This window comes from Microtus ochrogaster, unplaced genomic scaffold (genome assembly GCF_000317375.1).
Source record: "Microtus ochrogaster isolate Prairie Vole_2 unplaced genomic scaffold, MicOch1.0 UNK44, whole genome shotgun sequence".
NCBI lineage: Eukaryota > Metazoa > Chordata > Mammalia > Rodentia > Cricetidae > Microtus > Microtus ochrogaster.
In genome coordinates, this window is record NW_004949142.1 from 601026 (window position 1) to 613639 (window position 12614).

Below are 12614 nucleotides of genomic sequence, written 5' to 3' on the forward strand. Positions count from 1 at the left end.
AGATCTCTGTGAGTTCGAGGCCAGCCTGGTCTACACAGTTCCAGGACAGGCTCCAACGCCACAGAGAAACCTTGTCTCAAAAACAAACAAACAGAAAAGGAAATCCTGCACAGGATTGCCTACAGGCCAATCTGATGGGGATATTTTCTCAGTGGAGGTTTCTTCTTCCCAGATAACCCTAGCTTAAGTAAAGTTCACAAACAAAACAAAAAACTGGCAGAGAGACTCTCCATGGGTCACAAAGCCCCTTTAGGTCCCGTATCTTCACCCGTCCCACAAAGGTGTTATTTTTGTGGATTCTCCTACCCAGCAGGTCCGTTTCTTCTGGACTGGAGCTCCCTGCAGGCTGGACTCCAGTTCGTATTATAGCAGCAGCACCCAGCATAGAGACGAGATGAGCGGAGAGTCACGTGTTTACAGGTGTGGGGGCTCTTCCTTCTGCAGGTATACCTGGCCTTGGGCCTGACCCAGTCAGAGATCGATGAATACTTCACCGGTCCGGCCTTCCTGGCCTGGGAACGCATGGGAAATCTGCACACCTGGGGTGGCCCCCTGCCCCGCTCCTGGCATCTCAAGCAAGTCTACCTGCAGGTAAGGAGTGGAGAAGGAAAAGGCAGAATGGGTGTTGGGTGGTCTCAGACCCAGGGATGGCGATGCTTAGCCCTCAGGCTCTTAACTGGTCCACAGGGAACTTCCCTCCCTGAATAAGCAAGGGCCTCCCCCAGCAGAGGTCCTGGCACATTGACCTCTGTCCCTCTCAGCATCGGATCCTGGACCGGATGCGCTCCTTTGGCATGATCCCAGTGCTGCCTGCCTTCGCAGGACATGTCCCCAAGGCCATTACCAGGTGAGGCCCTCCTTATTCAACTCAAAGGGAAAAGGTTTGCCCTGAAAAGCATTATGTAATCACAGAAGCTCTGGACATTGGCCATTGCCTGAACAGATGATTTGACGTCTCCGTGACTAAGTTTTCTTGCTTGTAAAATGGGTCCATTGCTGGGTAGGATGGGCCACACTCTTCTGGTCTTTGTATTCAGGGGACTGAGGTGGGGACACCACACGTTCCAGGCCAGCCTGAACTACATAGAGAAACCCAGTCTTTCTCTATGTAAATTTATACCCACGGGGGTCAGGGCCCACCGCTCTTGCCGAGGACCATGGTTCAGTTCCCAGCACTCACGTGGTCGTTCACAGCCATCTGTCTCTCCTGTTCCAGAGGATCTGATGACTTCAGGTGCTGCATACACCTGCATAAATGCAGATAAACATTAATGCACATAAAAGTCAGTGAATCTTAAAATACTCCCAAATTATTAGCATCAAACTTAGAAAGCTCACCAAGTTTAAAAGGTTTAGTTTATTTTATGTGTATGGGTGTTTTGCCTGTGTGTGTGTCTGTGTGTGTGTGCGTACCACATTCATGCCTACTACTAGTGGAGAACAGGAGAGGGCATCAGATCCCCCAAGGCTGGAGTGACAGATGGCTGTGAACTTCCATGTAAGTGCTGGGAATCAAACCTGGTCCTCTGGAAGAGCAGCCAGTGTTTTGTTTTGGTTTTTGTTTTTTTTGGGTTTTGTTTTTGTTTTTTTTGTCTTTTTTTTTAAATATTTATTTATTTATTATGTATACAATATTCTGTCTGTGTGTATGTCTGCAGGCCAGAAGAGGGCACCAGACCTCATTACAGATGGTTGTGAGCCACCATGTGGTTGCCAGGAATTGAACTCAGGATCTTTGGAAGAGCAGGCAATGCTCTTAACCACTGAGCCATCTCTCCAGCCCCCTGTTTTTTTGTCTTTTGAGACAGGGTTTCTCTGTGTAGCTTTGGAGCTTGTCCTGGAACTTACTCTGTAGACCAGGCTGGCCTCGGACTCACAGAGATCCGCCTGTCTCTGCCTCCCAAGTGCTGGTATGTTGACAGGGATTTCTGTCCTACCCGGTTCTTCAGTTGTTCAGTCCCATAGAAAACACACAGAGGTCTACATTAATTATAAACTGATTGGCCTAGTAGCTCAGGCTTCTTATTAACTCTTAAAACTTATATTAACCCATAATACTTGTCTGTGTTAACCACATGGTTTGGTATCTTTTTTGGCAAGACAGTCACATCTTGCTTCCTCTGTCTCTGGATCATGACTTCAGACTGACTTTCCTCTTCCCAGAATTCTCCTGTTCTCATTGCCCCACCTCTACTTCCTGCCTGGCTACTAGCCAATCAATATTTTATTAAACTAGTACAAGAAACAAATCTTTCCAGGGTAAAACCATTGTCCTACAGCACTGGGATTAAAGGCATCTGCCACCACCGCCTGGCACAGCCAGTGTTCTTAACTACTGAGATATCACTTCAGTCCCTAAGTTTAATTTAGTGTGTGTTGTTATTATTATTATTTAATAGAAGAATATTTAAAGAAAAGGAATGAAAAATTACTAACAGGTAGTTCCTGCAAACCTTGGGTATGTATATGCGAGCACAGAATGTCAGTAAGCAGCTGGTCTTGCCAGTGCCCCAGGGACTGTGTTGGTCTCTGCCCGTGTTTTGTACCCTGTCTTCTCTTCTGTGGCTGGACAGACCTTCGAGGTCTGGATGAGTCTCCTCCTTCGTAAAGCCTTGCCAACACCTCCTGGTGCCCCCATCATGCCCAGAAGCACCTGGCTCCCCTCACAGTCACCGAGTATCGGCTACCCCTCCCTCTTGCTCACCAAGCAGTGGGAACCTCTTTCTTCTCATTCAGTGAACATCTTCCCAGGTGTCTACAGATGTCAGACCCAGTCCCGTGCTAGGTCCTGGGGTTGCAGTGACAAAGGCATCCATGGCTCTGTCCCTATGGAGAAATGATTGGCAGAGGAAGATAGCAGAGCCTGTTTAGACAGGCTACTCTCGGGGATAGTGAGGAAGAACTGGGCAGATAAGCCTTAGAGGTGGAGGAAGTGTTCCAGGCAAGGGATGTAGTGTATGGAAAGACATGGCGGTGTGAGAAACTCAGACACATTCCAGAAAGCCACAGATGTGAGGCTGATGAGGGGTATAAGACCAAGCCAAACACTGCGTCAGCCTCTGCCAACCCTGAGCCTCTTTTTCCCCCATAGGGTGTTCCCACAGGTCAACATCACCCAGTTAGGCAGTTGGGGACACTTCAATTGCTCCTACTCGTGCTCCTTCCTTCTGGCTCCAGGGGACCCAGGATTCCCCCTCATCGGGAGCCTCTTCCTGCGGGAGCTGACCAAAGAGTTTGGCACAGATCACGTCTACGGGGCTGACACCTTCAACGAGATGCAGCCACCCTCTCCGGAGCCTTCCTACCTCACCGCAGCCACTGCAGCTGTCTATGAGGCCATGATTGCAGGTATGATGGACTAGAAGCCCCCTGGGACATCAGGGAGAGGGGGTGGGTGGGAGGAGGACCTGTACCCTGGGGATACCACACTTTCCAGCTCAACAGGCTTTTGTGCACATATGCCATGCTACTTACCCACTCTGGGTGCTGAGGTCTGGCTGATATTGGCAAGGAATTCTTTCCTTCCCGGGGTTTGTTGCTTCATCTTGTAGAGCAGGGTGCCTAGCTTTGTAAGAAAAAAAAAACAATTTATGAACGAGACTTTTAAGCTGGATAGTGGTGGTGCATGCCTTCAATCCCAGCACTTGGAAAGGCAGAAGAAGCTGGTGGATCTTTGAGTTCCAGGCCAGCCTGTTCTACAGAGCAAGTTCTAGGACAGCCAGGGCTACACAGAGAAACCCTGTCTTGAATGAGCAAACAAACAAATAAGTGAATAAAAATAAAAATATTTTAAGCCAGGCATGGTGGCACAGGCCTCTAACCGTAGTGCTTGAGAGGCAGAGGCGGGAGGATTGGGAGTTCAAGGCCAGCCTGGGCTACTTCAGAAGGGGGTGGTAGCAGCAGCGAGATGCTTTGATGAGTAAAGGCCTTCAAACCTAACAACCTGAAGTTGATGCATGAAACCCACACAAAGATGGAAGGAGAGAAGCAGTGCCACAAAGTTGTTCTGCGGCTTCCCCACGTGTGTGCACACATACACACCAGATATACGAACAACAGCAATAGCAGAGCTTTTATTTGGAGCTGGTCATGGTGGCACACACTTTTAATTTTAGTATTCGGGAAGCAAAGGCAGGTGGATCCCTGAGTTGAGGCCAACCAGAACTACACGGTGAGTTCCAGGACAACCGGGCTGAGGTGGAAAGACCCTGTCTCAAAACCAAGCAACAGCAACAATAATTTATTTGTCTCTACCTCATTGTTGGGATCAGTTGTAAAGGCCAGAGGTTCTACATCCATCCTGTCCAACAGATATGAGGCCAAGACTTCTATCTACCACTTACAGAAGAGGAGGGGCCCAAGTGAGGGAGAGCCCTCTGTCATCATGATGGGTCATCCCGAAAGGCACACATTGGCTTATGCTTCTCCAGGCCTGATCTGGAGCCAGAGGCCCAAGCCTCATTTTTTGTTCTTTTTTCTTTTCTTTTCTTTTTTTTTTTTTTGTGCGGGGAGGGGAATGGTTTCGAGACAGGGTTTCTCTGTATAAAAGCCCTGACTGTCCTGGAACTTGCTTTGTAGATCAGGCTGGCCTTGTGTAGACCAGGCTGGCCTTGACCTGCCTCTGCCTCCCAAGTGCTGGGATTAAAAGTGTGCACCACCACAGCACTGGCTTTAACTTTTCAACTAAGGAAAAAATAAGGGGCATGCGGAAGTCACAGGACAGCTCGTAGAAGTCTGTTCTTTCCTTCTGTCATGTGGGCTTGTGGATGGAACTCTGGGTGTCAGGTTTAACACTAAGAACCTCCCTAGCAGGGCTGTCTCTCAGACCTGAGTCTCCACCTTTTTATCTCACAGTGGAGATTAGGCATGAAACTTTAATCTTTTATTTATGAACCCTGGAGAAACATACTCCAACACTATCTCAACCCAAATACTTTCAGATATGAGGATTCTCAGGCCCAACCGCTGGGTTTCCTGATTGAGCAGGTCCAGAATTTGGGGCCCAAGCATCCTTGTCTTAAACTTTCTGGGTAGCTCTGATGTCCAAGAAGCTGGCTAAGTACTGTACAGGAGAAGGCGGTTTGGGGGAGGGGTCCGGGGGTGGCAGAACAGCAGATGGATCAGACATGGGTGATGAGTGCCCTGTAACAATCTCCTTCTCTCCTCCTGGGCAGAATAGGGTCCACATCAGCCTCCCATCTCTCTCTTTGCCCCCCCTGCCCCCCACAGTGGACCCTGATGCTATGTGGCTGCTCCAAGGTTGGCTTTTCCAGCATCAGCCCCAGTTCTGGGGCCCTGCTCAGGTCAAGGCTGTGCTGGAGGCTGTGCCCCGCGGTCGTCTCCTGGTTCTGGACCTGTTTGCCGAGAGCCAGCCAGTTTACCTCCACACCGCCTCCTTCCACGGCCAGCCCTTCATCTGGTGCATGCTCCACAACTTTGGGGGCAACCATGGCCTGTTTGGAACCCTGGAGGCTGTGAACCAAGGCCCCAGGGCAGCCCGCCTCTTCCCCAACTCCACCATGGTTGGCACTGGCATAGTCCCTGAGGGCATTGGCCAGAATGAAGTGGTCTATGCCCTCATGACCGAACTGGGCTGGCGCAAGGACCCTGTACCAGATTTGGTGGCCTGGGTGAGTGGCTTTGCCAGTCGCCGATATGGGATCTCCCAACGGGATGCGGGGGCAGCCTGGAGACTCCTTCTCAGGAGTGTCTACAACTGCTCTGGGCAAACCTGCAGTGGGCACAATCGGAGCCCGCTGGTCAAGCGGCCATCCCTACGGATGAATACCACCGTCTGGTACAACCGATCAGATGTATTTGAGGCTTGGCGACTGCTGTTGGCAGCGGCTCCCAACCTGACCGCCAGTCCAGCCTTCCGCTATGACCTGCTGGATGTCACCAGGCAAGCAGTGCAAGAGCTGGTCAGTCTGTGCTATGAGGAGGCCAGGACCGCCTACCTGAAGGGGGAGCTCGATCTCCTGCTCAGGGCTGGAGGCCTTCTGGCCTATAAGCTCCTGCCTGCCCTGGATGAGCTGCTGGCCAGTGACAGCCGCTTCCTGCTGGGCAGCTGGTTGGATCAAGCCCGGGCAGTGGCTGTGAGTGAAGCCGAGGCCCAGTTTTATGACCAAAACAGCCGCTACCAGCTGACCCTGTGGGGGCCTGAGGGTAACATTCTAGACTACGCCAATAAGCAGCTGGCGGGACTGGTGGCTGACTACTACCAGCCGCGCTGGGGTCTCTTTGTGGAAACTCTGGCTCAGAGCCTAGCCAGAGGAGTCCCCTTCCAACAGCGTGAGTTTGAGAAGAATGTCTTCCCAGTGGAGCAGGCCTTCGTTATCAATAGGAAGAGATACCCCAGTCAGCCCCAAGGGGACACCGTGGACCTAGCCAAGAAGATCTTCCTCAGATATCACCCCCAGGCAGGCTCTTTGTGACAGACAGATCCAGGGATCTGCTGGATCAGGTCTTCAAACCGAAAAAGCACAGTGTGATCCCTGAGCCTGGGAGAAGGAGCAGCAGGAGCAGCCATGGCTTGGAGGGAAATGAGCTCCTCTGGGCAGTCACCCTACATCTGGGGGCTAAAGTACTGTTTTCTCCTAACAATAAACCGCTGAGCCAGCCTGGCTCTTTTAACCGAGGTGCCGTACACTGCTGGTGGTGGGGAAGCTCAGCCAAACACGTCTGGCTAGGGTGTGGCCGCCTGGAGCCAGGTAGATAAACCTGGAGGTGCACGTGCGCTCGCTCTCTGTGCGTGCGTTCGCCTGACCAGTTTGGACGTCGGAACTTTTACTCAGGCCGCGTGAGTTTCCCCGTTTTCAATTATTAAATTATATCTGTTGTTTTGAGCTGGTCTGGTTATTTTAGCGTACCGGTCGGATATGCCTTCATCCTGGTATGTCTGGAAGGGCGTGGGTGTCCATGTGGAGCCTGGTGTGGGGGCATTTCTTCCCAGGCCTCACTTCAGCGTCCCCGTTTTAACACTGGTCCCCTTAGAAGCTGTACAGCAGCAAGCTGGTAATCTTCTTGAGAGGATGATGGTACACACCTGGAATAACAACCCTGAAAAGGTAGAGGCAGGAGGGGTCAGAAGTTCAAGGGCAACCTCAGCTATATTATGAATTTGAAGGTGGCCTTGGGTACAAGATAGCCTGTCTCAAAAAAAAAAAAAAAAAAAAAAGGCAGGTGGGATGTAAGTTTGAGGCCAGCCTGGTCTACCTGGCAAGACCATTGTCTCAAAAACAAGAAGTTCCTTGGGCAGAAGTTTTGTCCCTGTGGCCAGCTCTCTCTGGCACTGCTCAGTTTGCACCCGAGCACCCAGTTGGTACTTAGAGAGCCTCTCCTTTACCCTGACCAACTGAGCCAGCTTGGTGACACAACCACCTTTCCTCTGCTTTGTCCCACAGCAGGGTGGGGAGAGCCTGCCAGGGACCTGGCTCAGCCTTGAGATTGCTGGCAGACACAACAAGGGGCTGGGGCACTGGCACTGGAAAGAGTCGAGCAGAAACCCGGCCCCAGCCTGCCACTAGGACCCTTCCTGTTCCCAGCATCAGTGCCCTTGGCCATGGACCGCACGGTAGTGCTGATTACCGGCTGCTCCTCTGGAATCGGCCTGCACTTGGCTGTTCGTTTAGCTTCTGACCAGTCCCAGAGCTTCAAAGGTATAGGAGGGGACAGGCATGGAGGCCAGGGAAGAGCCCCCACAGGTAAGCAGGGTGATGAATCATTTATCCCCTCCCAAATTTTAGTATATGCCACACTGAGGGACCTGAAGACTCAGGGACCACTGTTGGAGGCAGCCCGGGCTCGAGGATGCCCTCCTGGCTCCCTGGAGACGCTGGAATTGGATGTCAGGGATGCAAAATCTGTGGCCGCTGCCCAGGCTCGTGTGACTGAGGGTCGTGTGGACGTGCTGGGTGAGCCTACCCGAAATACATGTAATAGGCTTTACTACCCAGTGTTCAACCAGACCGGGAAGTACCGAGTTCAGGAAACATGGAAGGACAAGCTGGGGGTGGGAAAGAGCCATGCGTGAGCAAAGCGGTGTCTGTTCTCTCTCCCTCCAGTGTGTAATGCCGGCCGGGGCCTATTCGGGCCGCTGGAGGCGCATGAGCTGGACGCGGTGGGTGCTGTGCTGGATGTGAATGTGGTTGGGACAGTTCGGATGCTGCAGGCCTTTCTGCCGGACATGAAGAGGCGCCACTCCGGGCGTGTGTTAGTGACCGCGAGTGTAGGAGGCTTGATGGGTGAGCAAAAGGGACAGAGTGAATAAGTAAGGGGTACTGAGCAAGGCGAGGAGCGCCAGGGCCTCTGCAACCTTGACTCCCCTCCTAGGGCTGCCGTTCCACGAAGTTTACTGCGCCAGCAAGTTTGCGCTCGAGGGTTTGTGCGAGAGTCTAGCGATCCTGCTGCCGCTGTTTGGAATCCAGTGAGTCACCAGCCTTCCACAATCTTCTGAAGTTTGGGAACCCCAAACTTGAAGACACTCTTGGGCAATGCCTCTGGCCCTCCTTTTCCGGCTCACATTGTGTGCTAGATGCTATGCAGGGAGCTTGGCACGGGTTATCTCACTTCACAAGCCTCCCTAGCTTTAAGGCATGTTGGGATGGGTAAACAGAGCGAGTAGGTGACTGGACTCCAGAGCGCTCTGGTAATGCCAGCATCTGTCACCTGGGCACAGTCCCTCTCAGTGCCCTCCCTTTGTGGAGCTAAGGTTAGGCTTGTGGTCACAGCCAATAACCAGTCACTGCTGTTGCCCCTGCAGCGTGAGCCTCATCGAGTGCGGGCCAGTGCACACAGCCTTCTTTGAGAAGCTAGAGGGTGGTCCCGGCGGGGCTCTGGAGCGTGCAGATGCCCAGACCCGCCACCTCTTCACGCATTACCAGCGTAGCTATGAGCAAGCTCTGAGCGAGGCACAGGACCCAGAGGAGGTGACAGAGGTGGGTGCAAACGGGACCTCCTCCGGGCACAGTCTCCAGGTGGGACGTGGCGGTGCATCCCCCAGTGGTTCCCCCCACAGACCGGTGCTGCTCTTCCCGCCGCAGCTCTTTCTGACTGCGCTGCGAGCCCCGCGGCCAGCCCTGCGTTACTTCTCCACCCACCGCTTCCTGCCCCTGACTCGGTTGCGCACAGAGGATCCCAGCGGCAACAGCTACGTCGCTGCCATGCACCGCGAGGCCTTCGCTGACCTCCAGGCGCAGGAAGGCTCCGAGACAGGGGCCAGAGTCCCGGGGGACCTGGACGCGACCTCCAGCGCCCTCATTTGCCTCTCTGGGTGCGCGACCCCTCAGGTGGCATCTGAATTGTGCTGGCCTGCATTGGATAAGCCGGGTCAGAACAAACCATGCTACCAGCAAAAGAACTAAACCAGAGTCTCCTTTTCTTATTTTAGAATGTGTTTTCTCTTTGATGGGGTCTCACTATGTAGCCCTGACTGGCCTCTAACTCATAGAGATCCGCTTGCCTCTGCCTCCTGAGGGTTGGAATCAAAGGCCTGTGCAACCATGCCCTTCTCAGAATCATTTTAAATAGTGCAAACTTTCTCATGGGTCAAGATTGAGGGCTAATATGTATAGTCCGAGGTTCTAGGTTAAGGGTTTTTTTTCTTCCAATAAATTTATTATTATTGTTCATGATGTGGATGTGGACACAATCAACCATGGCACAGAGTGCAGAGGTCAGGGGACTTTGTTCTCTCCCCCACCATGGACTCCAGGTCTTCAGGCTTGAACCGGAAATGCCTTTAACCAATGAGCCAGCAAGTTGGGGGAGGTTTTAACTGTCTGCAATGACTGGGATCAGCCCAATTGTTGTCGAATTGGTGTCTCACATCGCCCAGGGTGGCCTTGAACCAGCTGTGTAGCTGAGGATAACTAACATTTCTGATCCTCCCGAGCCGCCAGGCTGGACTTCCTAGTGTGATTTCTTTAAATGCATCCTGAGAGCAGAGAGTGTATAGAAGGAGCCAGCGCTAATGCCAGCACTCTATAGGTGGACGCAGGAGGATTCAGCCAATCTGGGCTGCTAGAGAGCCCAAGGCGAGGGAGGTACAAAGGTAGCTGGGGGCGGGGTTAGGAGCACTGGCTGCTGTTCAATTGGGCATAGCCTGGGTTCAGTTCTTGGAACCCATATGGAGGCTCACAACTGTCTGTAACTACAATTCTAGGGGATCTTATCCCCTCTTCTGGCCCCAGTTGGCACCAGCCATGCATGTGGTACACAGAGAAATAAAAATACATAAAATACTACAGCTACTAAAAACCTAGTGAGTAGCACTCCTTTAGCCTCAGAATCCGAGAGGTAAAGGCAAGAGTGTCCGAAACTCACGATCATCCATCCACTGCGTAGTAAATTGAAGGCCAACCTGGGATACAAGGGGCCCTGTCTCAAAAAGAAGAAGCCAAGGCATTCTGGGAGGCAGAGGGAGGTCAGCCTGATCTACATAGTAAATTACAGACCAGCCAGTGCTACATAGTTAAAACCCTGTCTCAACAACAACAATAACAAAAAGGGTGTTGGGGGGTGGAATTGGTTTTTTTTGGTTTTTTGAGACAGGGTTTCTCTGTGGCTTTGGAGCCTGTCCTGGAACTAGCTCTGTAGACCAGGCTGGTCTCGAACTCACAGAGATCCGCCTGCCTCTGCCTCCCGAGTGCTGGGATTAAAGGCGTGCGCCACCATTGCCCGGCTGGGGGGTGGAATTGTATCTGCTTAAAACACCCTTGGCTGGGCTGGGAGTCTAGCTCAGAGGACTGAGCTTGCTTCAGAAGGCAGAGTTTGATCCCTCAGAGTTTGAGGGTAGAAGATACTTTGTGCCACCTCCATCTGAGTAAAATCTAATGTTTTACCCTAAGTCCTCAAGACTTTCTATGATGTCCCTGTATCTTTTGGCTTGTGCGTGTGTCTATGTGTGTTCCCATGTATGTGGGCAGGTGTGTATACAGATATATGTGTGTATGTCCACAGCTGAAGTCAGGAGTCTGTTTCCTGGTGCAGGGTCTCACTGATTCCAGCTTGTCTAGACTAGCAGTTTGCCCCTAAGAGCCCTAGATCTCTTAGTCCCCAATGCTGGCATTACAGGAGGACATCAAGGAAACACTTTATTATTTTTTAAAATTTATTTATTAAAAATTTTCACTTCCTCCCAATTCTCCCATTTCCCTCCCCCTCCCTCTCCAAGAAAACACTTTTATATGCATCTGGAGATCTGAACTTGAGTCCTTTGGGCTTTGTCCATGATTCATCTTCCCAGTCCTTTATCCTTTGTGACCTCATATGCCACCTTCTTCATCCGTGCACACTTCTGCTCTCCTGGCCCCCTAATACCTTCATTGACACTTGTCCCCATGTCCATCTCCCCCTCCGAGACGGGGTCTCTCTGTGTTGCCCTGACTATCCTGGAAATTACTCTGTAGACCAGTTTGGCTTCAAACTCAGAGATCTATCTGCCTGCCTCTGCCTCCAGAGTGCTGGGATTAAAGGCCAGTGCATCACCATCCAGCTACAACTTTTTTTCTTTTCTTTCTTTTTTTTTTTTTCTTTTTTGGTTTTTCCTGTAGCTTTAGAGCCTGTCCTGGAACTAGCTGGCCTCAAACTCACAAAGATCCACCTGCCTCTGCCTCCCCTCCCAAGTGCTGGGATTAAAGGTGTGCAAGTGCTGGGATTAAAGGTGTGCGCCACCACCACCAGGTAACTTGCCATCTTTTTTTTTTAATATTTATTTATTATGTATACAATATTCTATCTGTGTATGTCTGCAGGCCAGAAGAGGGCACCAGATCTCATTACAGATGGTTGTGAGCCACCATGTGGTTTCCAGGAATTGAACTCAGGACCTTTGGAAAAGTAGGCAATGCTCTTAACCACTGAGCCATCTCTCCAGCCCCAACTTGGCATCTTTTAACTGGTCCACTTTCCCCTGATCTCTGTATTTTCTTTAGAGCTCTGCTATTTCCCTGAGCCACCTTGCCAAAAAAGTATTCCTTCCCCTCCAGGATAGTTCCTTCCCTCTGTTTTAGTTCTTTCTATTGCCTCAGCAACACTGGGTGTATTCTGGATTTATTGTTTATCCATCCCATCCTAGGACACACACGAATCCACTTCAGCCACTTTTGTTCTCTGTTCTGTCTTTATGCCTAGGACAGTGCACCAAATAGACACTTACCTAATGAAAGCAATGCTTTGTCAGCGACACAGCGAGATGCTGTCTCAAAACAAAGAAGCAAATAAAAAACGTAACTGTGCCCAATGTTAAGAGTGACACTTCCCCATCCATCGGCTCCTTAGACTCCCATCTCTGAAATCCAGTTTGAACTCCTCCTGCAAGAAGCTCGATTCCTTAACAGATTCGTTACTTTATAAGGCCAGATTTCTGGACTACTGCACACACTACAGGTCTTCTGATCTCCTCCTGTCAGCTCCTACCACGTTCACGGCCTTGCTTTGTAACTCAGGCTGATTTTGAACTTGCAGCGATCCTTCTGGGATCGCAGATCAACGCTGGGCTCTTTTAGGAATCTTGAGGCTGGGTTGCTCTCCTTTGTGCAATCTCCGTGGATGAATTACCTGAGATGTTTTCTGTTGATATCTGGCTTCCCCTCCACACTCTTTTTTTTTTTTTT

General features: G+C 51.2%; 2 protein-coding genes across 3 annotated transcripts in view; both read left to right on the forward strand.

The window, feature by feature from the left end:
- Naglu (N-acetyl-alpha-glucosaminidase) overlaps positions 1-6844 on the forward strand; it is a 9818-nt gene extending 2974 nt beyond the window's left edge. The window contains exons 3-6 of the mRNA XM_005369035.2: positions 445-591; positions 762-847; positions 3092-3348; positions 5230-6844. Of these exons, the coding sequence (XP_005369092.1) occupies positions 445-591; positions 762-847; positions 3092-3348; positions 5230-6434 (1695 nt within the window). The 3' untranslated portion in view covers positions 6435-6844. The remainder of the gene's footprint in view (positions 1-444; positions 592-761; positions 848-3091; positions 3349-5229) is intronic.
- A 404-nt stretch (positions 6845-7248) lies between these two features.
- Hsd17b1 (hydroxysteroid 17-beta dehydrogenase 1) lies at positions 7249-9830 on the forward strand. 2 transcript variants are annotated; one of them, XM_005369036.3, is made up of 6 exons: positions 7251-7658; positions 7746-7913; positions 8064-8243; positions 8332-8425; positions 8762-8936; positions 9042-9830. In XM_005369036.3, exons 1-6 carry the CDS (start codon positions 7562-7564, stop codon positions 9360-9362), a joined length of 1035 nt encoding a protein of 344 aa, XP_005369093.1. In that variant the 5' UTR covers positions 7251-7561; the 3' UTR covers positions 9363-9830. The 2 variants fall into 2 exon arrangements, with proteins under 2 accessions (XP_026632843.1, XP_005369093.1); XM_026777042.1 differs by having other exon boundaries at positions 7249-7913.
- Positions 9831-12614: the final 2784 nt, after the last annotated feature.

What these genes read in the sequence shown, in the direction of transcription:
- Hsd17b1 (XM_026777042.1), top strand. Translation starts at nt 7,562, where the DNA reads ATGGACCGCACGGTAGTGCTGATTACCGGCTGCTCCTCTGGAATCGGC. An exon ending in GGGTCGTGTGGACGTGCTGG is followed by an intron (nt 7,914 to 8,063) that starts GTGAGCCTACCC and finishes CTCTCCCTCCAG; the next exon opens with TGTGTAATGCCGGCCGGGGC. An exon ending in GAGTGTAGGAGGCTTGATGG is followed by an intron (nt 8,244 to 8,331) that starts GTGAGCAAAAGG and finishes CTCCCCTCCTAG; the next exon opens with GGCTGCCGTTCCACGAAGTT.